We start from the raw sequence: 26,287 nt of genomic DNA, 5'->3' as shown, positions 1-26,287 counted from the left end.
ACCCTCCCACCCCCGCCAACCTCCCCTCCCTGGTGTTACGAATGGCCACGGCTAGGAGGAGGTTGACGAGGTGGTCCCGTGACTTAGTGGGGCCTCGAATTGGGTGTGCATAAACAAACAAGTGTGGGGAGAAGTGCAGCCAGAACCTCAACAAGAGGTTCTAGAGGAGCTGGAAAAGGGGCTGCAGCCTGGCGCACTGAAGATACACATGTGCCAGGGTCTCCCTCACGCCACAAAAGGGACAGGCTTCAGGGACAGAGGTAAACTGCGCCAAGTACACACCCATGCTCATGGCTCCGTGGAGGAGCTGCCAGCCGATATCCCCGACAGGCTGCGAGACTAAGATGGAATATAAACTGGCCCACCAGGATTCCCCACCCTCCACTTCTGGTAAAAGGCCACTTGGTATCAGGATGGGACACGATGGTGTGGTAATGAAGAGTGTGCAGCACGAGCGCGTAGAGATGGTGCCTTGGCATGGTTTGGAAACAAACCGGATGCACTGCATGCACCCGGCTCAAGGAGTGGGAGGCCTGGAAGGTTCACGGGGCAGGGGCCGATGGAAAGATCCGGAGAGCCTAGAGTGAGGGGTGGACGTGGCGCACCCTCTCACAGGACCTGCGCAAGGAAAAACCGAGCCACGGGAGGCAGGGCTGCCTCCACCTCCCAGAGTACGCGCCAGGGGGTCATAAGGCTGGAGAGTCCTCAGGTGCTAACCGAGCACCTGGGAATCCACCAACCCCCCAAGTCGTAGTCTAGGAGGTCTCCGATCTTGGTGACTCCCACCAGGACTAATCTCCAGCACACCAAGGGGGACTCCACCACCTGCACATGAAGATGGAGATTGTGTAGCAGGAACTCCGCAAGGAGATCTACCCCCTTGGTGGCCACAAAGGACCTGGTCGCTGAAACCGGGCTCGCAGGAGGTCCTGGTTGAAGACCGGCAGCTCGGAGAGGTCTCGCGGAAGACCTCTCGGATGGAGAAAAAACGAGCTGCCGGTCATATTGGAGCCCTTGCAGGCGACGGAGAAATGCACGCACCAATATGCTCCATGCCAAGCCATCTGTACTATAAAGGAGTCTCTGCAGGGCCTGGAGACAGAAGACATGGACCTGCGTGTGCATACACGTCAGGCCCTGTCCTCCCTTCTCCAGGGGAAGATAGAGAACCCCTGCAGAGATCCAGTGCAGTCCCAGCCAAAAAACTCCAGAACCAGCCTCTGGAGATTTGCCAGGACACTGGGGATGGGCACAGGGTTTTGAGTCAGCGCCAGAGCATTGACAGGACCAGTTGGCTGAGCATCAGCACTCTTCCCCAGGGGGAAGGCACCAGAGCAGGCCTGGCCAGCCCCACAACCACCCAGTCACCCTGCCCTCTAAACCGTGCCAGTTCTTCAGCTGAGATGGATGTGTGGCAGAGAAGTAAACGGCAAGATAGAGCAGCGGCCCTGCGCTCCAACAGATGGCCTGAAGCATGAGTAAGAGGGAGCTCACCCACCACCCAGCCCTGACCACCAGGCCAGAGCTCTTGACCCAGTTGACCCAGATGGAGGAGGCCGCTGAACAAACAGCTAGATAAGCCTCCACCCGCACCAGGTCGTCTGGGTCCTGGACCACAAGGAGCACGTCGTCAGCATATGCTGCCAGGACCAGCCACACCTCTGGCTCATGCAGCACCAACCCCATCAACCTCTTGTGAAGGAGACAAAGGAAAGGCTCAATAGCCACAGTGTATAGCTGACCCAACAGTGGGCAGCCTTGACACACCCCTCGCCAAAGCTGACAGGCGCAGTCAGGGTCCAGTTGAGCCTGATCAAACACTCTGCAGAGGCGTACAGCACCTGGAGAAACCTCACAAGCCGGGGCCCAAAGCCAAATGCCCGCAGAGCGCCCAGGAGATACCCATGGTCCATCTGGTTGAACTCCTTCTCCTGATCCAGGGACAGGAGGGCGAACGACAGACCATCCCTACACCCAAGCTCCAAGAGATCCCAGACCAGATAAAGATTATTGAAGATGGTACAGCTTGCAACGGAGTAGGTCTGGTCTGGATGGACCACATCTGCCAGCACAGACCACAGCCACAGTGAGATGGCCTTCGCCATGTCCTTATAGTCTGTGCTGAGGCGCGAGACAGGACGCCAATTCCAGAGATCACGGAGGTCCTTCTTTTTCGGCAGCAAGGCAATCACCACTCACCTGCACAACAGAGGGAGGACCCCGCTCTTCAAAGACTCAGCCCAGAAAGTAGCAAGGTCCAGGCCAAGGAGGTCCCAAAATACGCGGTAGAACTCCATGGTCAGCCCATCCATGCCCAGAGATTTATTGGTGGACATAAGACGGAGGGCTTCCAATAACTCAAATTAGATGGAAGGATAAACAAAAATAGATCTGGGACTAGGGTTTTTGACTTCTCAAGGGCTAACTTCAAAAGAATTAAGGAAATTAGTTAGGGAAGTGGATTGGACTGAAGAACTTGTGGATCTAAATGCGGAGGAGGCCTGGAATTACTTTAAGTCGAAGCTGCAGAAACTATCAGAAGCCTGCATCCCAAGAAAGGGGAAAAAAACATAGGCAGGAGTTGTAGACCAAGCATCTCAGAGAGGTGATTAAGAAAAAGCAGAAAGCCTACAAGGAGTGGAAGAAGGGTGGGACTAGCAAGGAAAGCTACCTTAGTGAGGTCAGAACATGTAGGGATAAAGTGAGAAAGGCCAAAAGCCATGTAGAGTTGGACCTTGCAAAGGGAATTAAAAGCAATAGTAAAAGGTTCTATAGCCATATAAATAAGAAGAAAACAAAGAAACAAGAAGTGGGACCGCTATACACTGAGGATGGAATGGAGATTAAGCGACTAACCTAGGCATGGCCCAATTTATCTAAATAAAAATACTTTGCCTTCAGGTCTTTAATAAGGGCAATGAGGAGCTAGGATATGGAAGGATGACAAATGGAATGAGGATATGGGAGGTTAATAGTACCACATCTGAGGCGGGAAGCCAAACTGAAAATGCTTAAATGGGACAAAAATCGGAGGGCCCAGATAATCTTCATTCAACGAATTCTAGACGAAACTGCACATGAAAATTGAAGCCCATTAGCAAGAATTTTTAATGAATTGGTAAACTCAGGTGTACCCCGACTGAGAATTGCTAACATACTTCCTATCTTTAGAAAGGGCGAAAAAGGTGATCGAGAACTATAGGCCTGTAGTTGACATCTGTAGTATGTAAGGACGTGGAAAAAAATTTTGAAGAGAAAGTAGTTAAGGACATTGAGGCAATGGTAACTGGACAAATTACAACATGGTTTTACAAAAGGTTAGATCGCTTGCCCAAAACCCAACCTGATCTCCTCTTGAGAAAGTGACAATTTAGAACAAAGGAAAATGAGTAAGTTAGATCAATTTACTTGATCAGTTAAGCATTTGACCATGGTTCCACATGGGAATTATTAGTTAATTTGGAAAATGGGATGAATAATGAAAGGTGTTATTAAGGAACTGGTTAAAGGGGAGACTCCAACGGGTCGTACTGAGGTGAACTGTCAGGGCTGAAGGAGGTTACTAGTGGGAGTTCCATCAAGATCAGTTTTGGGACCAATCTTATTTAACCTTTTTATTTACTGGACCTTGGTCACAAAAAGCAGGAATGTGCTAATAAAGTTTGCAGATGACACAAAGGCTGGGAGGGTTATTGCTAACATAGAGAAGCGACTTGGGATATCATACAGGAAGATTCTGGTGACCTGTAAACTGGAGTAAATAGTAATAGGATGAAATTTAATAGTGTGAAAAGTGCAAGTCATTGCACTTGGGATTAATAATAAGAATTTTTTAGATATACATGGGGACACATCAGTTGGAAGCAACAGAGGAGGAGAAGGACCTTGGAGTATTGGGATCCACAGGAATGAACTATGAGCCACCAAATGCGATATGGCCGTTAAAAAAAAGCGAATGTGGTTTTTAGGATGCATCAGGCCAAGGTATTTTCCACAAAGATAAGGAGTTTAGTACCGTTATACAAGGTACTGGTGAGACACTCATCTGGAATACTTGTGTGCAGTTCTGGTCTCCATGTTTAAGGAGTCAGGAATTTCAAACTGGAACAGGTTCAGAGACAGGCTACATAGGATGATCCGAGGAATGGAAAACCTGCCTTATGCAAAGGAGACTCAAGAGCTTGGCTTTGTAGCCTAACCAAAAGAAAGGTTGAGGGCGGATATGCTTGCTCTCTTTATAAATATATCAGAGGGATTAATATTAGGGGGAGCAGGAATTATTTAAACTTAATACCAGATGTAACACAAGAAACAAATGGGTATAAATCTCGGGACACTAGGAAGTTTTAGACTTGAAGTTAGACGAAAGTTTCTAAACCGGATTTAGAGGAGTGAAGTTCTGGAACAGCCTTCCAATGGGGAGTATGGGGCAAAAGACATATCTGAGCCTTTAAGACTAAGCCTTGATAAGCTTAATTTTGCGCACTGATCTTTTGATATCAGGCAGGTAAGTATGCCCAGTGGTCTGTGATGTATGGGATCTGAGTTACGTGCACAGAGATCCTTTCCTAGTGCTGGCTGGTGAGTCTTGCCCACATGCGCTCAGGTTTAGCTAATCGCCAATTTGGCGTCGCGGAAGAATTCCTCCAGGGCAGATTGCAGGAGGCTTGGAGGTTTTTCACCTTCCTCTGCAGCGTGGGGCATGGGTCACTTGCTGGTGGATTCTCTGCAGCTTGAGGTCTTCAAACCACAATTTGAAGACTTCAGTAACTCGGACATAGGTTAGGGGTTGTATAGAAGTGGATGGGTAGGGTTCTGTGGCCTGCTTTGTGCAGGAGGTCAGACTAGATGATCATATTGGTCCCTTCTCACCCTAAAGTCTATGAGTCTATAACTCAGCCAGAGTGAGAGGCAGCTTCAGCTGGTCCCAGTCACCCAAGCTGACCATTGGGAGTCTATCCCAAAGCACTCCGGAGGCATCAGCATCAGTTGGATCCCAGGAGAAAAGGCCAGCGTAGAAGGCCCTGGCCCTCTCGCGCATCTACACTGGATCTGTAAGGGGGACATCATCCACCATCAAAAGGCAGAGGATGTGCTTTTTTGCCCCCCCTCTTCTTCTCCAGGGCATAGAAGCAGCGGGAGCCATGATCCATCTCCCGCAGAAGATGGATGCGAGATTGAACAAAGGCGTCTCAGGCCCAAAGATCTTCAAGGAACCAGAGCTCCTCCCGGTACGCTCCACAGAGTGGTGGATTCTCGGAGCTGGCAGCCGGATGCCTCTCCAGCTCTAAAACCTGCCACTCCAACTGCTCTATCACCACATCCCTCCACTGGCTGGCACCCCGGGTGCGGCTACGGCAGAAGAGCCGGGCACGCACTTTCCCCACGTCCCACCACCGCTGTGCTGAGGGAAAGGAATGCCTGTGTTCCTGCCAGGCCAGCCAGAACTCCCGGAAGGACACCGCAAAGCCTTCATTCTCCAGCACTTATTGAAATGCCAATAGGCCAGCCCCAACCTGTCCAAAGAAAGAGAGGCCGTCATGGCCACCAAAGGGTGGTCCGAGAACGGGGCTGGCCAAACGCTGGAGGAGTGGTCCTGTGAAAGATGACAGCGAGAAAAATAAATGCGATCCAACTGGGAGTGGTTCAACCGTTGTTTCCCCACCCAGACATCTGGGTGGTGGTCGTGTCAGACATCCACCAGGGAGTGATGAACTACCATCTCCCTGAAGACGCCTGCGGCGGCCGGACTCATTTCAGTCCCTGTGAGGTCCCGCTCCTCAAGGGTGCGGTTGACATCTCTGCCCAGGACCAGGCACTTGTGATGATCTAAAGAGCCGAGGAAGGCTGACGCCTGCTGGAAGAAACATGTACTCCGGGTCGGATGTCAGGGCATAGATGTTGACAAGATGCAGTGTCAGCCCTTCCACCCAAGCCCGGAGGTGCAGTAGGGGACCCAGCACGATCTCAGTAAACCCCAGCACCTCAGACTATAGGTGTGGGGAAAAAAGGGTCGCCACCCCGGCCTGATGGGCAGAAAGGTGGCTAAAATAGTCCCTTTCCCCCCCACTACAACCACCAGCTCGCTTTAGTGGCTGTGTCCATGTGGGTCTCCTGCAGGAAAATAACCGAGTACCCTCCCCCCCAAAGGAAGGAGAGCACCTGGCACCTGCGGAGACCCAGCCTACAGCCTCAGGTGTTTAAAGTGGCAAAGATGGACAGTGACAAAAGGAGGGCTGGGGATGATCCTCACGGACAGGGGTGTTAGCGGTTCCCATTACACCCCACAGCGAACTGTGACTAACCCCAACACCCATCAGGGCATTACGGAAGCTGCGGGTCCACTTGTAAGCCGCAGCGTCCCACTTCCTGGTCCCTTTGCTCTCCCCAAAAATGGTCCTTATGGTCTGGAGAACAAGATGGAAATCATCCCAGCGCTGAAGAGCAAGACACACTTTGTTCATGGAGCCACGAATGTCCTCCAAGAAACAGCACATCTCATTCCACAGCGTGGCAGGAACGGGGGTCACAGACCCCAGGGCCTCCCCCAGCTGGACCCCCCTGTCCACCCCGTGGCCTATCAAGACGGGCAAGCAGGGATCAGATCCCCACTGAGGTGTTTGTCCCTCTGACGCTGCGCTGTCTGACTCAGCACTCAGCCCTAGGGACAGTGGCAGAGGGAGAACTGCAGCCCCGGATGGGCCAGGAGAGGGAAAAAAACAAAAACCGCATCCCGGTGGCCTTCATAAAAAGAAAAGTGAGGCAACCCTGGGGGTAGCAGCAACAGGACAGAAGGAATAAAGGTTAGGGACAGGAACAGAGACTGGTACAGGGTCAGGGACAGGACACAAATCTAGGACAGAAACAGGGTCAGGACGGGAAAGGACAAAATCAGGGGCTTAGGCAGCAGAGCCACTGGGACATGGTGCCTCTAGACCCGACACCATGGGCCAAGGGGCAAGTGATCAGGGTGCCCCCACAACGCCAGGCTTAGGTGACAGATGACACTGAGCTGCTCAATTGCCTGCCGCTGTTTTCCACGGCACGTCGGCAGAAGGTCCTTGTTCGGTGGCGCGATAGGAGTGGAACCGGAAGCTCCTGTGCACCCCATGGGGAGCGCACAAAATGCCGCCCCCTCACCCCCCGGCTAGGGTGCCAGAAACTCTGGCGCAGCTCCTGGGTGGTGCAGTGCCAAAACGGGCCCTCTGACAGGGGAGTATCCACACACTCGGTGGTCAAAGTCAAACCTAGGGCCCCAATCTCATCAAAAATAAAGGTAAAATCCACATCCGCCTCTACGAGGTCCCCCTCAACAGCAGCTGGGGCAGTAGCCACTTTGGCACCTACAGGGGGAACAGATGGCAAAGCGGCAGGAGGGACACCTTCCATAACCCCCTCAGAGAGGGACTCCATAGGAGAGACGGTACTACCCATGTCCACGGCTGCAGCAACCTTGGCCGATTTCAAATGATGAACATCAGCAGGGGAGTCAACGGAAAGCCCAGCACCAGTGGCCCCCCTTCAAAGTTTTACAAGGGGTCCCTTCCCGCTCGCCAACGAGGGAGGATGCTGGGCCCATGCTCCCTGCTTTCGGCACCTCCCTTGCACGAGCTCCCAGCTCCCCAAAGAGGGGGGCTAACCAGCCAGGTGAGAGCCGGGGAGCGAGGGAGTTGATCGGAGGGTAAGGGAAGAGGAGGGCAGGACAGCAGGGAAAAGGGACAAACTCCCCCTGAGGCAAGCCCTGCTCAAGTCCCGCCACCAGCCCTGTCACCCTCTCCTCCACAGGCCCTGGGTTATCACCCACCACAGCATTGGGGCCCGCATGCTCAGCTGGGCACCTCCCGAGACCTGAGTGGAGTTGACAGCAGTCACAGATGGAGGAGGGGCAACCCCAGGGTCCAGGTGATCAGAGCTGCCAGCGATGGTAGAGCTGACACCCTTCCGGGTATCTGGGGTCCCAGATGCCCCTCCGAGCTGGGGCATTCCCTCTGGACGTGTCCCACCACCTAGCAGAGGAAGCACCAGACTTCCCTGAGGAATAGTAAACCTGCTACTGGGCCCCTCGATGGGGCACCAGAAAGGACCCCTCCAGAGCCACTCCGTCACATGCCGCCGGCAGCACTTGAACCTGCACATGCTAGCAGAACGACAAAATGTAGTGGAGGGTAGGGTCCTTACAGCCCAACGGAAAGGGGCTGAGGACAGACAAGGGCTTCCCCAGGGTGGAGAGGGACGTTAAAAGGGTGGCACTGGGGAAGAAGGGAGGAACAGAGGAGACCACCCCCCATACACACAGGTTCCCCAAAGGCTCAAGGGGGACATGAAAGCCCCTCTCCATCGCCTCCTGGACAGCAGCTTCCAATGCCAGGAAGAACACCACCTTCCCAAACATCTTACAAGCTGCCACCACAGCCGTGGGCCCCATCACCCGCACATAGGTTTTTACGTGGGGAGAGGCCAACACCAGGAAGCAATGCATCCCATGCTCCCTGGTGAGGGTGGGAAAGGGGCCCCGGCCGCCGGGAATGGTATTCCGGGAGGTGGCTGGAGTGGACGGCAAGGTGCTGAGCAGAAGGGCAGCAGCCACCTGGGCTTACGCTCTGGGGGCTGAAGAAGCGGCACCCCCAGGGCTGATGGAGGGAACAACGGGTAAGGGAGAAGGGAAGGCTGCGACTTGCCCTTTATCCCCTGGCCCTTCCCATCGGTCGAGGAAGCGGTCTCAAAAGTGGAGGCGGCAGAGGTTGCGGCAGCAGCAAGAGTCTCGGGAGTCCCTGTCCGTGCCCACTGCCACCAGTCCCTCAGTAACAGCGCTGACAGATAACCTGGCAGTGGCAGTCAAGGCTACCATCACAAGTGGAGGGGCACTGAAAGGGACCTGCAGGGAAGCTGAAAGCAGGGTGGAGGGGCGCCCACAGAAAAAGGACAGAGAGAGACAAGAGACAACTCCCAGCACAAGAAGAAGAAAACTGGCTCCCCGGGTTGCACTAAGGAAAGGAAGGGAGAACTAAGACATCATAGAGGAGTGTGCATCAGTGAAGGAATCAATGAGGAAAAAAAGGGGGGGGGGATCTCAAACCCCAACAACGGAACGTGGACTCGCAGGCAATAAGGGCAGATCGGGAGGGAGGGCAAGAAGCAAGGGGGGCGGAAATGAAGGGGAGGGCCAAATCAGGTGTGCCTCAGGCATGCAACAAAGAGCAGGGTGGGTTAAAACACAACCAAACCAAAGACGGGGAAATGGAGCTGGCAACCATGCCTGCACCGCAGGGCAAGGGCAGGACAAGACAAACAAACTAATCAAGCACAAACAACAAAACAGGGCAAACCAGAGCAAACAAGGCAGCTAGAAGGGGGACGGGCAGGGCAAGAAGCAAAGGGAGAGGGGGCAAGCAGCTGCAAGAGCAGGGCAGTGGACAAGGAAGAGGAAATGGGGCCCACTGGCCGAATGCAGCAGGGGAGGGAAAGGAAACAAGCACCTACGGGCGTCTGAAAAACAAATGCCTGCTCACTGCCGTTACTTTCTTTGGATGGTTAGAAAGGCAGAGCAAAACTGCTGGGCCAGGGAGCAGAGAACAGAGCCAGAAGGCAGGTGGAAGGGACAGTGCTGGTGGCAGTAGAGGAGCGGATGGACTAGGGGGAGGGCTCCAGGCCACTCCCCCAGCTCCCCGCAGCAAAGGCACCTACCACCACAGAAGCATGAATGTTACAAACCCCCTCCACAAAACAAGGCCTCTTTACTCCCTCCTCAGCTCCAGCAGCAGTAACAGCTCTCCAGCAGCAGCCAGGGCAACAGCAACCCAGCCAAGGGAGGCTCCAAAAATGATGGAAAAAGTGAGGCCTCACACTCCCCTTTGAGGGTCACACCAGCAGGGTCCCCACCACAGCAGCAGCCGCCGCCGCCAGGGGGGTAACTGGCCAGAAAGACAGCCTCGAAAGAGTGGAAGGCAGGTATCTCAGCCTACAGAACAAACAGGTCCCTTGTTCCCTGGGTACAGTAACAGGGGCAGGAACTTGCTGGAACTAACTAGGGCAGGCAGGCTAATTAGTACACCTGGAGCCAATTAAGAAGAAACTGCTAGAATCAATTAGGTCATGCTGGCTAATCAGGGCACCTGAGTTAAAAAGGACCTCACTTCAGTTTGTGGTGTGCATGCAAGGAACTGGGAGTGAGGCATGAGGCGCTGAGAATAAGACGACATATTGCTGGAAGATTGAGGAGTACGAGCATTATCAGACACCAGGAGTAAGGTCCTGTGGTGAGGATAAAGAAGGTGTTGGGAGGAGGCCATGGGGAAGTAGCTATTACGCAGCTGTTCCAGGAGGCACGCTAGACAGCACTCTAGCACTTGCCCATGTCCCAGTTCTCAATAGGAACACTCTCCTGTATCTATCTGGCCTGACACTGTAACAGAAATTTTAATCGTATGTCATACATACACACATCCTTTGTTGTTACATGCATCCACTCTTTACAGCGGCGGCTTAGGTGCCCACAAAACTTGTGGCTGTAGAAAGAATGGGGAAGAAAACTTAACATACAAAAGTCCTTTAGCATACACAAATTTATTAAAATCTACAGGAAACAGGCTCTCACTGCAGAGTTTATAAACTCACAGATTCCTTGCTCCAGTAACCCATTTGTCTAAACCAAAGATTATCCAAATAATTTTCGTGTCCCCACCTACAGTCAGACAACTGAGACTGTGTATAATATCTAGCTAACTACAATCTTTTTGAAGACTTTGGGCCTAATTCTGCCACTTTTACACCCTTTGAGTACTATATTAATATACACGCCTTTTGAATACCAAAAGAGAAGGATAAACACTTCAGAGATTAGCTAGTTTTAAGTGCTCTGAAGAACAAAGGAAGCAATGCTTCCTATGAAAGATTGTACTGAAATAAAAACTGAGCTTACCTCTTCCTTCTTCTCCATATCCAAGATGAGGTGGAATTATTATTCTTCTCTTTTCCCCAATGCATACCCCAAGCAAACCTTCATCCATCCCTCCGATCACATAACCTTTCCCAATGTAGGTGTCATATGTATGGTTCCGGGAATAGCTATAGAAAATATTTTGCTTTAGTGACACTATCAGTATCAGCAGTTTTGTAACTTACCTAGTACTATAGCAAACTTACACACATGTATGTTTCCTTTTCCTACTTTGTGATTGTAGTTTTTCAAATTATTGTGTAACTTTAGCATTCTTTTTAAACCAGTTAAATCCAGATACATGACTGTGTTCTATTGCTGTAGCGGCACAAAGCAGCCATCATGTAGCAGTGAATCTGGCCCATAATGTTTAGCCAGTCACAGGTGCACGTTTTATTACTTATGATGGTTAAACCAATACTGAGGAACGCTGGCTGTGGAACAAACTTTTTTGCAACAACGTCTCTGCAGGATACAAAAAGTCAAGCATTACCTCCCTAGATTTCTCTCCTTATGTATATAAAACTAAACGAAATTAAATGTTAATAAAAGTAACAGTTTTGTCCCCATCAGTTCAAGCACTGCTTTAATCAGTTTTTATAAATAAGGTACCGGATTCATTTTTGCCAGACATCTCTCATACTGTCTCATTTTGTAGCAATGGCAATGAATAACTACTGTTAGAATAAATGGATATCTGGGTGACTGCCACCTGAATCATCTACTAGAGAAATAGAGAGCTGAATAAGCTCCAACAAGGAAATGCAGGTAATATCCTTCCCTCCAAAACTATTGGCCAAGCATCAAAAGGCCAATCCCAAGCATTTGGACCAACATCTGTTACTAAAGAGAACAAATCTACCACAAAAGATGCTATTGAGTGCTGCACCTCTTGGAGGCCAAGTACATGCACAGCCCAAGGGAGGAAGCGCAGAACTGGTGTTAAGACACCATAATGGCCCTGGGATTCTGGACGGCAGTGCACCCCCCGGTGTAATTTAGGCAACACTAGCTGGGTTGCCTGTGAGTAGCCCTACAACTTAGAATTGCCCAGAATGGGTGTAGAGATCATTAACACACATCTATCCCCAGCCTCACTCCTGACACATTCCTTATGCCAGTGGGAAAAATCCCCCGGGCTGGCTCCTTTTGGATGACTAATTACACGTTAGATATTGTCCTAACGTGTAACTTCTGCAGGAAGTTAGAGGAGTGGCATTGCAAGAATGCATGCCATTTTAATGAATAAATTTTATAACTAACATTTGTCAGCTCTTTAACATGATGTACAATTATTCTGATGCACGGGGTTACACAGCATCTCTCACTTCTCACTATTTATTCACAATCACCAAGATATAAATGCGAAGGAAATTTTCAAAAATTGAGTTATTACAGAAAAGTTGAGACGTCAGTTTACATTTTTATAAGAGGAGAAAAATGACAGGTAACACTGTTCCTATGCTATGCTTGAACTCTATAGTGTAGTCCCCACTGGAATACACAACCCAGGGCTTTGGCATTCTATCTGCACCTCTGTCACTAACTATGACTCTGAATCTCTCTGTACCTCAGTTCAACTATTGTAAAGTGGATAGCCTATAATTCTATTAATATAGATAAATTAATATTATGTTTGAAAAGCACTTTGAGATCAGATTACAGAAGCCATAGAACCATAAAGTAGTATTGCTCTATTTATTCTACAGTGGTTTCATTGCCATTTTTAGCTATTTGTGCCATAACTTCTTAAGTCCATCTTAAGACATAAGTCCATCTAGCCTAGTATCCTGTCTTCCGACAGTGGCCAACACCAGGTGCCCCAGAGGGAATGAACAGAAAAATCAAATGATCCATCCCCTGTCACCCATTCCCAGGTGGCAAACAGAGGCTAGGGACCCCATCCCCGTCCATCCTAGCTAACAGTCATTGATGGACCTATCCTCCAAGAACTTATCTAGTTTTTTGGAACCTTGTTATAGTCTTGGCCTTCACAACATCCTCTGGCAAGGAGTTTCACATGTTGACTGTGCATTGTGTGAAAAAATACTTCCTTGTGTTTATTTTAAAACTTGCTGCCTATTAATTTCATTTGGTGACCCCTAGTTCTTATGCCATGAGAAGGAGTAAACAACACTTCCTTAGTGACTTTCTCCACACCAGTCATGATCATATCATATCCCCCCCAGTCATCTCTTCTCCAAGATGAAAAGTCCCAGTCTTATAAATCTCTCCTCATATGGCAGCTGTTCATTTTTGTTACCCTTTGAACCTTTTCCAATTCCAAAGCATCTTTTTTGAGATGGGGCGACCACATCTGCACACAGTATTCAAGATGTGCATGTACCATGGATTTCTATAGAGGCAATATGATATTTTCTGTCTTATTATCTACCCCTTCTTGATGATTCCCAACATTCTGTTTGCTTTTTTGACTGCCGCTGCACATTGAGTGGATGTTTACAGAGAACTACGCATAATGACTCCAAGATCTTTCTTGAGTGGTAACAGCTAATTTAGACCCCCATCATTTTATACGTATAGTTGGAATTATGTTTTTCAATGTTCATTACTTTGCATTTATCAACATGGAATTCCATCTGCCATATTTCATCTTCTTGATAAGAAGATAACATTGCACACATTTTTCACCATATGGCTTCATAAATTGAAGTGTTCCTGGACACACACAATAATCTTCTTAGTTATGAACTGACCCATACTTACGTCCTTTTTTCCTTTACCACAGATTTGTTATTGATTTTAGTATTTTTTAAGGACATGATTCTGCAAGATGCAGAGTTTTCAAGTAGGGAAGTAGGATGCTCTTGTGGTTAAGGCACAGGAGTAGGATTAAGATGTGGGTTCAATTCCCAGCTCTGTCAAAGACTTCTCATGTAATCTTGAGCAAGACACTTAATCTCTGTGCCTCAGTTCTCCAACTGTAAAATGGGGATAATATTTCTTGTCTTCCATCCTTTGTCAGTGTTATCTGTTTAGAGTGTAAGCTCTTTGAGGCAAGGGCTGTCTTCTACTATGTGTATACAGTGCACCTAGTCCCGTGGGCCCTAACCTCAGGTGGTGTTTTAGGCAATACAAAGCATGAACAACAACTCTTAATCCCACTGACATGCTCAAAGTTTTGAATTATTTCTGATAAAGAGATACATCCTCCCCGCTCCCAATCCTAACTACCACCTGTAACTCAAGTCCCACACACTTTACAAACGGATGGGAAATGGGAAGAATTCCAGAGCATTCCTACTCACTACGACACCGTTATAAGAAGCCTCACACACACACACACAGAGTATACCAGGGGTAGGCAACCTATGGCATGTGTGCCGAAGGAGGCATGTGAGCTGATTTTCAGTGGCACTCACACTGCCCAGGTCCTGACCACTGATTTGGGGGGCTCTGCATTCTAATTTAATTTTAAATGAAGCTTCTTAAACATTTTGAAAACCTTATTTACTTTACATACAATAGTTTAGTTATATATTATAGACTTATAAAGAGAGACCTTCTAAGACATTAAAATGTATTACTGGCACGCAAAACTTTAGAGTGACTAAATGAAGACTCGGCACACCACTTCTGAAAGGTTGCTGACCTCTGCTGTAAACTGTACACTTGTAGATTGGTATTAACAATAGTTAGCTCTTGTATACTGCTTTTCATCATCAGAGCTGAAAGTGCTTTACAAAAGGAGGCCAGTATTATCCTCATTTTACAAATGGAGAAAACTGAGGCACAGACAAGAGGAAGTGATTTGCCCAAGGTCACCCAGCAGGCCAGAGCCAGGAATAGAACCCAGGTCTCCTGAGTCCCAGTCCAGCGCTCTATCTGTATAATGTCTAGTAGTCTGGTTACCTGGAATCAAATAATGTCCCATCCAGCAGTGTGCCATTATAGTGATATCTGAGAAAGTCCCCAGTCTGGCTTTTTCGCTCACAGGATTCAGGCACTTGTTGGTTCTCAATAGCGATGCCATCTTTCGGGTTATGAAGATCTAGCAGAGCCACATCAAAAACCAGAGAAGCCTGACCAGGAATCTCTTTACCTACGTGTGAGGGAAGAAAGAATTAAGTCAGAGCAATAGTTCTAGAAAGAATTCAACTTTTTGTTCAGCCTTTTAATGATATTATTTTTGTTTCCACATCCCAGATAGCAGGCTATTAGGACAATGAATTTAAAAAAGGTACTGCAGAACTATGCCCCTCCCACCGCCCAACCCCAATCACATAACCAAATCTGCTTTCAGTCAGTCATCGATCCAACGCTCCACCAGGGGGAGGGGTGTTCTCTAATTCTTTGAATTTCATTATTTTATTTATTCTAGGTGTATTTATACTGAACCCATTGTGATAACACCCGGTCATCCAAAATACTGGTCTCTCCAATTAAAGGACGCCAGCAGTTTATGTATCATGTGTGCATCTGACCAGGACCTCTGAATTAGTGAGCATTTCCATCATACTTTTGAGGGTATATAAACAACAAATGGGATAGAGAAGGTATACTGGAACTTCTGTTCCCCGTGTCCCATAAGACAAGGAAAAGATTTCACTCGAAATTAAAAGCAGCAAATTCAACATTGACAAAAGGAAATACTTATTCACACAATGCATAATTAGACTGTGGAACTCACTGTCACAGGAAGTCGTTGAAGTCAAGCAGGATTCAAAGAAAGATTGGATATTTATATGGATAATAAGAATATCCAGAGTTATCATAATTAATGATAAAATCAAGGAAGGGATATTAACCCTCATTGTTCAGCACTAGAGTCAATTTCTTAATATTCAGGATCAGGACGAGGAGACCTAAAGTGAGGGACAGGTGCCCCATATCTGTCTACTACAGCCTCTTCCTTTGAAGTATCTGGTCACTGCCAGAGACAGGATACTGCCTAAGAAAGACCCTAGGTCTGATCCAGGATGGCAATTCCAGATGTGATCTGGGATATATTGTGAAGTAACACAGATGACTCTTTACCATCAATGATGGGCATGGGCATGGATTCACAAACATGGCTCAGATGTGTGTGAGTGGAGTCCAGGAAACAGCCTACTGATGGACTGTTATTAGTGAGACTAGCAACAAGAAATAAACAGAAACTGGGAACTCTAAGATGACTTTCCATTTATTAAGAGAAGTCAAATTGGTGTGGCAGTTGTCTAGAAGAAATAAGGAAGCACCTGACTTCCAGTTTAAAAAGCAAATAGAATTTATTCTTCATAGAAAAATTTCCTGCAAAGAAATTCAACTTCAGCATGTTATATATTACAATTAAGTCAATGCTAAGCACTCATCTGTCAATAAACCAACCTACTATTTATGAAAGAAAAATACCTGCACTTTGCTGATAAGCCACATCCTGAATTACTTTTGAAAATTTTCCATCCATCCATAATTTGAAATAATGGTGCTTTCACAATGCTAACTATATAATGCAAAGATGTGTGTTAGAAAATGGAGAGTTTGGGGAGGGAAGAGGGTGCTTTTACCATCTCCTTCTTCTCCATATGCTAGGTAAGGAGGTATTGTGATAATGCGCTTTTCTCCTACACACATTCCTAGGAGTCCCTTGTCCATACCAGGAATCAGCCATCCAATTCCCACATATGTGTCATAAGTTTTCATCCGATTGTGGCTAAAAATTAAAAAAATTAAAGAAAAAGCTAATATCACAGAGACAATCAAAAAAATATATACGGAAAATAAATAACCAAAAGCCACACACACACCACAATGAGTTGCCAGAGCTCACTTCACACTTGGCACAAGGAATACAATTTACAACCTTCTGTTCCAAAAACACAGGCATCCACAACTTGAGCTAATGGAGACATTCTGGGTAACATTTTCCAAAGCGCCTAAATGATTTAGAAGCTTAAGTTCTTTTTCAGAAGTGATTTAGAAGGTTAATCTCAGATTTAGGAACCTAAGTGCTTCACTGAGTTTTCTATGTAGGATTTAGGCACCTGTGAATATTTTACCCTCTGTTATATTTCAGCATTAGTAGTACAAGCCTTTAGAAGGGAAGAATCACACACATTTGATCCTGTAAAGGATGCTGATACATCCACATACAAGCAAGTGCTCTAGAAAAAACACTAAAAATAGCTTCAGTGGAAGCCTTACATTTACTAATCAAAACAATTTATGATTAGCCTAGATATTGTAAGACATTGGCAGCACAAAATTTCTCTTTCATTTTTCTGAAAAACAGGTTTGGCTCTTGAAAGCATGGGATTAATTGCACTGGCCAGAGACTGCCTGGCAGTCACTGCAAAAGCTTCACACAAAGTTCTGCCAATATTCCAGGCAATCCTCTGTTGGAAGACACACATTGGAAGGCTTCCCAAAAGGGTAGTTTAAAAACCAGAAGACCGTGACTAGGCTAACCCCATTTTTAAAGTTCCAAATAACTAACCTAAAAGATACAGTTACTGACAAAATATTACTCAACTTCCATGGTCTCCGATTCTCACTAAGCATGATGTCCCAACTTGAACTCTGATTATTAATAAAATAATACCTTCCATGAAACCCCAGTGAAGTACACAGGCTGCCTGCCCACTGAGGAATTTTAGAAATGGAGATACTTGATTTTCTTTAACAACCCTGTACAGTTTTGTACATAAAACTAGCACCACATATAAATATCAATATTAAAATTGTTACAAAACCTATTCATTTATTTTATTATAGAATACTGTCAGCATGGAGAGCAGCTGCCTAATGTGCATGGAGTAATAAGATCTCGCTTTTACTGGTTTGAGCCAGTACGACATTCATATAATTCCCTAAACAGATGTGTTTAACTCTTATGAAGCCAAGCTACTTCAATAGTCTTGCAAGCGCCTTTCTTTTTGTTTCATAGTGTAGTAATTAACATTAGTTATATTATCCACTTGGAAAAAAAAAAAAAAAAAAGAGGAAAAAACTTCCTTTAAGTAGCCCAGAACAGATACATAAAAAAAAAAATCCACAGAAAAGTATTAACACCATACCTTGAGTCAAACAGAGTCCCATCCAAGAAAGTTCCATTGTAATGGTATCTTACAAAGTCAGACACCTGGATTGTCCGAGTACATTTTTCAGGCTTCAAATAAGTTTGAATTTGAACCTCATCTTCAGAATTCCAGAGATCTATCAGAAGTACATCAAAATGAAGCACTGCATTTGGGGGGATTACACCAGCTGCAAACAAACAAGAAAAAAGTTAAAATCATTATCATGCTACCCACCTTTTCACAGGGTACCAAATATATCATCTAACTTTACTTGGGCCACTGAGAGCGTCACACGTCTGCCACCCACAAAGAAGTTTTCAAAAGAAGGTAACCAACAACAGCTTTATAGTTATTTACAATTTTATACCTTTATACTTTACAGCCATTTAGTAAATATATGAAGTTATAATTATACCTCCAGGATAACATAGGAGGGAACAAAATTAAGTCTTTGGTAAAGACCCAATCCAGAATTTTGCTGAGCTCCTCAACCCCCTGTGAAGTCTGCCAGAACTCTGCCTTTGCTACAGATGACGGCACTTACCACGTTATAAGATCAAGCTCCAAGTAACTGTTTGATATTCCTAGACTATTCTCCTCTATTTGGGACTTGAAAATTTTACACATGAGCAGCGAGTAAGAAGCTTTCCTTGAGGAAACTGGGGGCTTACTTACTAAATTCTACCGAATGTTATAAGGACACTCAGTAAAAATTTTGAAAAAGTTAAGTCACTTCAGAGAGTAACCCTGAGTCTTCAGCCAATTTGTGATTTTTCAACATTTTTGTTTTTCCATTTAAATCATAGGACTGGAAGGGACCTCAATAGGTCATCTAGTCCAGTCACCTGCACTCATGGCAAGACTATTATCTAGACCATCCCTGACAGGTGTTCATGTAATGTTCTCCCCTCTCCTGTTTTTGTGTGAAAAACCACACAGGGAGAAACTGAATATGTTGTCAAATATGCTAGTCAAGCAATCTGAAAAAATAGAGAACAATATTTTGGCCCTCATCCTGCAAGTACAATGCATCTGAGTGCTCCCACTGAAGCCAAAGGGAATGTTACATGCTTAAAAGTTAAGCTCACACTTAATTGAGTGCAGGATCAAAGCCTCTGTTTTTAATCTTTTCCAGTTACGGTAAACAAAAGGTGTTACTTGTAAAAATAATGTGTAAAAACAAAATTCATTAAAAAGTTTAATTTTTACGCTGAACCCTCATTTTTAGAGCAATCCTAGCCTTTATGGTTGTGGATACAACTTTCCAAACAAATATGACCCAGGAACAAGGTGATACAGTGTTGTCTTTGTATCTAGCAAAGTCTGCAGGGTGAAGTTGCCTTATTACCATAGCACTGGCCCTTGACTTCACTGGCGAAGCCTCTGTATTTTAATTCTTTAACACTGAATGACAGGTATCTGAAAATTGCCCTCTGACCCACCCAAAAAACATCAATTCTTTTTTGTAACTTCAGATTTTATCAACTTAATTAAGTCTCCTACATCCTATGTAACCAAATTATTTATAGCCATGCTGCTGTACTTACAAACTCCTTCACTCCCATAGGCAAGCTTGGGTGGAATTTTCACAAAACGTCTTTCGTTCACACACATTCCAACCAGAGCTTTGTCCATCCCTGCAATAAGCTGACCTTTTCCCACAAACGCATTGAAAGTGGAACCCCTGTCATAGCTAACGAGAGGGAGGGAGAGAAAAAAAAACAAATGGGTTATTTACAAACTGCTCTGTGTTTCTCTTGTCCTAGTTTAATTTTATCTCATTCCAAGCTCACCTAGTTAGAACTTCAGACAGACCTGCTATGGAAACCAGAAAACTAATGCAAGCATCTCCTAAACTTCACTCCTCCATTTGACCCCAGTGCAATCTCAGCCTGTTATCCCTCACACATGCTTCCTAATGATGTAACAGGTGTCTTCACACAAACATCAAACAGCTGAATTTTGCTAATTCACACCAATGACCAGAGGATCTATTGCAAAATTACTAAATTAAGAAGAAAATTAAATAGTTTTTAAAAAGCAAGGAAAAATGTACCGTGTAATATATTTCATTCGTTTATTTTGACAAGAGTAGTTTAATTTTATAACACTTCAAAAAATACTAGTAAGTGCACTGTAATATATGGTGTAAAATGATTAAGCCTTTTTAACATGAAATTTCATTGCTATTATTATATCTTTCCCCAGAAGGGGGAGCACTATTTTTGGTGCTAATTGTAGGATGTGCTAATTAGCTAAATTTTTCTCCTTCACACCCATTTCTTTGATATTAAGACTTAGACAAACATCAAAAATTTACAGATTTGCTTTATACACCAAGTTTGCCAGTTCCAATAATGTGACGTATACTGGAACTTATCTTCCAATGGGATGATGTATGAGTGTTTGGGGTAAATGTGAATTATAAAGTTTTCCATAAAATAGTCACAGCTGCACTGTAAATATGAGACTCCCCACAACAGTATAAGCCTGGGTGGCAAAAGCTTAACCACATCAAAGTCAATATCATGTACTTTCTTTGATGTAGTAGTTCAGTTCAGTTTATCTGAATAAATAAATGTTGTTCACATTTTCTGTTAAAGAAAATTAAGTGCAACAAACGTAACAGGAAGGCAATGAAGCCTCTGAAACATTCCCCATTCTATTATGTGCTTACATTGCTCTCCTGTCACTGCAAAGCCTTTGTCGTCTTCAAGTCATTTTCGTCAGATAACAAGAGCAACTTTTTTTTGTTTAATTGCTATGTCCTCCTTTCTGCCTGCAAGCAGCATTCTCAAAACCAGCCAGTAGGTGGATATTGTTATAGTCAGGGTTTTTCTTTCAGAGACCTGCATGCATCACTTCCACAACACACTGAGGCTCCTAAAAGCCCCAGGCCTAGAATTCCTAAACTGCTTGTAAATGCGATCTCCCTGTTGACTCCACCATTTTGCAATAGCCAATAACTTTTCCTTAGAGCAGACATTACTTGATACATATAATTTGCCTTCTACCGAACAATATTCCCAGACATTTCTAGAGAACTTATGCTGGAAAACACAATTTAAACAAGCTCCTAGCAAATGCTGTTATATCTACAAGCACCCAATGAATAAGATTTTAAATTTATATGTTAAAGATTCTAAGTGAGAAACTGATACTTGTCATTTTGTCAACTGGGGAATGTATGCATATGTCAAGAATCAATTTAAAAACAGAAAAACACACAAATGTATTATGCATTAAAAACAAATCCACAGTATCTAAAAAATATATATTTGTATCGACAGTGGAACTGCGCAAAATTATACAAGACCAAGACAGGTCTGCATGACTAACTTTACTGACCGTTTACACAGATGGCATTTTTTTATTTCTTCAATATTCTATAGTTAAAGACAGACCTAAAACTCCAAATTATTTATATGGGCATGGAAATAAGCACACATATTTGAAGAAGAAACACAATGGCATGAATTCTGTTTTTTAAAAATAGATGGAATGTAGCAGTTACTTCCCCATTACATTTCACAAGTCTGAATAAAAGTGATTTGTAGATAAGAGACCTAACTTGGAAAGAGCTGTACAGGAAAAGCTTCCAAATTTCATGAAAGTTTTCATCACTGAAGCAGAAAGCTAAATAAAACTGACAATTATCCATCATCAAAGCCTGCCTCTATTTAGGCTACAGAGGTCTTTTATAAAGCAATTTCAGATCACTACCCAAATATATTTGCTCTGATTTCATTAATGTAGTCTTCTCTTGCACCTTTAATTTAAAAAAACTAGCTAGCAGCTATAAGAACCATAATAGAAACTTTGTAATAAATAAACAAACAGTAAGTATATATTTGATTCAAAACTGTAACTCCTACATGGTAAGCACCTTGAAAAAAGTCTTCAAATACTCTAATCAACAATAAAAAAAACCTCTTCATTTTCTAGAATTGCTAACTGAATGCAGTCTCAGATTTTTACTTTTTACTCTAAAACTATCAATTAGTAAACAGCAAAAATGTAAACTACAAATTAGAGCAGAACAGACAAATAGACCCAATTAATTTCTACATTTATTTCTGTCATATATGTTCCTACATAGATTATTGGTTTTCATCAATATTGCTTACTAGTTATTAAAATAGCATCCAGAGGACCTAGCCAGGTTTGGTGCTCTATTGTGCTGGGCATTTATACACACATGGGGTATGTCAATGCTTTAAGCTAGGGGTATGATTACCAGCCTGAGGCAACATGCCTGCAAGAGCTTTGATGAAGTCAACACACTGAAAACTGAGTGGAGTTATAGCAGAGGGAGGGACCAGCTGCCCTGAGTACATGCCTACAGTGTCTGATGGGTGTGTGTTTGGGGTGGATAGTCCCTTCTGCTTCACATTTCACAGGCGTTTCCTCAGCCAGAAATAATCAAATAAATTTGTTACTCTCTAAGGCGCCACAAATAACTCCTGGTCTTTTTGCGGATACAGACTATTCTGAAACCTGTCATTAAAAATATGTTTATACACATACAATTGTCCCATATTTCCATGTGGCTCTCACACCTTTGTGCAGTGCAAAAGGACTTATGATTTCATATGACCCAGGGGATGGGGGGAAAAATGAACCAAAACTACTGCTCCCTCCAAGGCAACCCTGGAGCCACAACCCACTCCCATCTGGAAACCATCTTCTCTAAAACCCCACACTCTCCCTAGAGCTCTCCAAATGCCCACCTTTTATCAGAGAGAGAGAGAGAGAGAGAGAGAGAAATTATACAGGATATAAGCCCTCACTCCTCAAAGAATAAGCCTGACAGGGGTGAGAGAACAAGGAAGAGTCCCAGTAGCACCTTAAGGACTAACAGATTTATTTGGGCATAAGGTTTTGTGGGTAAAAAAGCCACTTCTTCAGGCAGGGTGAGAGAGAAACTCTTACAGGGAGCTTATTCCACAACTGCCCACTAAGTAGCTTGCTTCTTGTGCCTCTCTTGGAAGCATCTGATACTGGCCACTGTTAGAGCCAGGATACTGGACTAGATGAACACTGGGTCTGTTTCTGTCTGGGAATTCCTGGGGTCTGAAGGGCCCCCCTCCCATTTCAACTCCAACAAAAAAAAAAAAAAAAAAAAAAAAAAAAAAAAAAACAACCCACCTGATCTGGCACCCCCAAAACCCAGCCCCCAGCCCCCCCCAACATTACCCACCCCAACCTGTCTGAAAACTCCTAAGGGCCATTCCCAACTCAGACCCGCTGCCCCATCTACTGCTGACCTCCCCACACCCCAGACACCCGGAAGGGGGCAGCTCCTCTCCCTGCGGCCCCCACCCCCGGCTCCTGTGCCGTCCCGGCAGCCGCAGGCGGGCCGCGCCGTACCTGGAGTCGAACTTGCTGCCGTCGGGGAAGGTGCCGTGGTAGTGGTAGCGCACGAAGTCCCCGCTGCGCACCGTGCGCGCACACTGCTCCGGCACAAAGCTGCGCTCGATGTGCACATCCTGCCCGTCCCAGGGCTGCTCCCCGGCCGGCACTGGCGGAGCCTGGCACGCCACCCAGCTCACCAGCAGGGCGGGCAGCAGCAGCGAGCAGCAGCGGTGCCTCCACCGCCTGGGCAGCATCCCCAAGCCCGCCATGCAGCGAGAGGGAAGAGAAGGGAGGGCGGAGAGTAGGGGGAATCCGAGGGGCCCTGCGAGCGATTCCCGGCCTCCAAGCGCCGTGCGGCCTGTCCCAAGGCTGCTGCAAAATTTGCAAACGTGGTGGATGAAAAAAAAATCCCACCCCTCTGCCTCCAAGAGGGAGGAGACAGCAGCCGAGGGTGGGGGTGCGCCCAGGCGGGCGGGGTGGTCGGAGTACCGCTGGTGTTGCTGCTGGGTTCTGTTCTGGGCGCTACGCTCCAGCCCAAGTTCTTTTTGTTACATGTAGTTCGTAAGTTCCGCTGCTCTCCTGGAAACAGGCCAGAATCCAGGCCTCAAAGTCCAGGGGGAAAGGGAGGGAGAAGAGGCATCACAGCACATCCCCAGGACCCTTCAGAAGTGAAAGGCTGGGTGCACATGGTGCTACGTGGCTGATTCTGAGTTCAGCGCAGTGTTGCTCTCCCCATCTCATGTTCCTTTGCTTCTTTCAGGCTTTAGATCAAGAGTTTGGTTTAATTCCTCCAACATACACTTTTAACTACTATGTTGAACCAGCGATCACAACCTTCATTCGTCTCCATTTCTTTACAAATGTATTCATGCATTATGCCACATTTAGTTTTTGCATTGTTAACAAAAATTAAATTAAATTATATTTTCACTGAAACTGACCCCAAAAAGTATATTGTAATATTTTTAATAGTAATTTACCACTTGAATACTGCTTTTCAACTTCTGATTCCATTGCACTAGCTAATCCTCAGAACAGTCCTTTGGGTTTGGTACACATTACAATCCCCAGTGGTTTTAAACAGCTGTGGAGATTAAGGAAGAGAGATTAAATGATTTGACAGAGGCTACAGCAGTAAGTGTTGAAGCTGAATTCAGAATTAAGGCCAGTTATAAGACCACTAGAACAGTCAAAGTGGGTCAGACCAAAGGTCCATCTAGCCCTGTATCCTGTCTTCCAACAGTGACCAATGCCAGGTGTCACCCATTTCCAGCCTCTGGCAAACAGAGGCTAGGGACACCATCCCTGCCTATCCTATCTAATAGCCATTGATGGATCTATCTTCCTTGAACCCTGTTACAGTCTTAGCCTTCACAACATCCTCTGGCAAAAAGAGTTCCACAGATTGACTGTGCACTGTGTGAAAAAAATCCTTCCTTTTGTTTTAAACCTCTTGCCTATTAATTTCATTTGGTGACCCCTAGTTCGTGTGTTATGAGAAGGAGTAAACACTTCCTTATTTACTTTACACTCTGATTCTGCAAACACTTATGCACATGCTTAACTTTATGCATTGGGTAGTCAATGGAATGACTGATATTGGTAAAGTTAAGCGCGTTCATGTGTATTTGCAGCACTGGGGCCTTTGTCTGCAGAAAATGTTGGTAGACCTATTATTCCACCCACACACACACAAAAAAGAGTAAGCAAGGTAGATAATCCCTTTTATTTGACTAACCATCAATTTCTCATATGAGCTTTCTGGCTAGGATAGGTACTTTCTTGAGGTACAGTATCACTTTGAGATGCTATTTATTTAGTGTTCACTGATCATACATTTCATTGTTGATCATTACGGTAGAACCAACGCCCAGTCCTGCAACTCAAACTTGTGCCAAAGCAGAGACCCATGCAAATCAGTGGGGCTTGGTGCACAGGCAGAAGACTGTCCCTGATTCTACAACTTACAATGCACATGATCTATGGGCCCAAATCCTCATTCTTTGTGCCCCCAAATCTCTCATTGACTCCATTGTAAGGTCAATTTTCCAATTTGACCTTTCATTTTGCCTGAGTTGTAGTTTGCCCTCCATATTGTTACCCCTTCTTGTTTGCCAGTTGATGCCCTTTCTGTTCAAGGCGGGAAAATTAAGACAGGAACAGTGTCATGTCATCTATGTCAGTGTTTTTCAAAGTTCAGGTCGCGACCCAGTACTGGGTCGCAGCATGTAAGGCACAGGGTCAGCTTGCTCAGCACCCAGGGACTCTAGCAGCTCTGCCAACCAAGACATTAAAAGTCCCGTTGGCGGTGCTGCCCAGCTAAGGCAGGCTGGTGCCTACCTGCTCCAATCCCGCGCTGCGCCCCGGAAGTGACCAGCAGCAGGTCTGGCTTCTAGGCAGGGGGGCCACAGGGCTCCATGCACTGCCCCCACCCCGAGCACTGGCTCCACACTCCCATTGGCCAGTTCCCAGCCAATGGGAGCTGGGGAGGGCGGTGCCTGCAGGTGAGAGTTGCACAGAGGCACTTGTGAGCCTCTGTCTAGGTCAGGAGCTGGACCTGCTGCTGGCTGCTTCCAGGGCACAGTGCTGTCTGCAATGCCAGGACAGGCAGGAAGTCTGCCTCTGCACCCCAGCTGTGCCAATGACCAGGAGTCGCTGGAGGTAAGTCTGCGCCCCAACCCCATGCCACAATCCCCTGCCTTGATCCCCCCAAACCTGAAACCCCTTCCTGTACCCCAAACCCATCATCCCCAGCCCCATCTCAAAGCCTGCACCCACAGCCCAGAGCCCTGACCCCCCCTTACACCCCAACCCCCTGCCCCAGCCCTGAGCTCCCCTCAACCCAGAGCCCCTCTTGCACCCCAAACCTCTCATTCCCAGCCCCACCCCAGAGCCTGAACCCCTAGCCCAGCCCCAACCCCCACCCAGAGCCCTGGCCCCTTTCTGCACCCCAACCCCCAGCCCAGAGCCCCTT

At 46.1% G+C, this 26,287-nt stretch overlaps 1 protein-coding gene across 1 annotated transcript in view; it reads right to left on the bottom strand.

The window, feature by feature from the left end:
• Positions 1–23,984, bottom strand: part of FKBP9 (FKBP prolyl isomerase 9) — a 45,233-nt gene extending 21,249 nt beyond the window's left edge. Inside the window, exons 1-6 of the mRNA XM_032778871.2 lie at positions 23,329–23,984; positions 19,506–19,651; positions 17,956–18,145; positions 16,447–16,592; positions 14,810–14,999; positions 10,919–11,064 (exon numbers count right to left, since the gene is read on the bottom strand). Of these exons, the coding sequence (XP_032634762.1) occupies positions 10,919–11,064; positions 14,810–14,999; positions 16,447–16,592; positions 17,956–18,145; positions 19,506–19,651; positions 23,329–23,582 (1,072 nt within the window). The 5' untranslated portion in view covers positions 23,583–23,984. The remainder of the gene's footprint in view (positions 1–10,918; positions 11,065–14,809; positions 15,000–16,446; positions 16,593–17,955; positions 18,146–19,505; positions 19,652–23,328) is intronic.
• Positions 23,985–26,287: the final 2,303 nt, after the last annotated feature.

This window comes from Chelonoidis abingdonii, chromosome 2, assembly GCF_003597395.2.
Source record: "Chelonoidis abingdonii isolate Lonesome George chromosome 2, CheloAbing_2.0, whole genome shotgun sequence".
Taxonomy (NCBI): Eukaryota; Metazoa; Chordata; order Testudines; family Testudinidae; genus Chelonoidis; species Chelonoidis abingdonii.
This window is presented reverse-complemented; position numbering and strand designations above follow the sequence as displayed.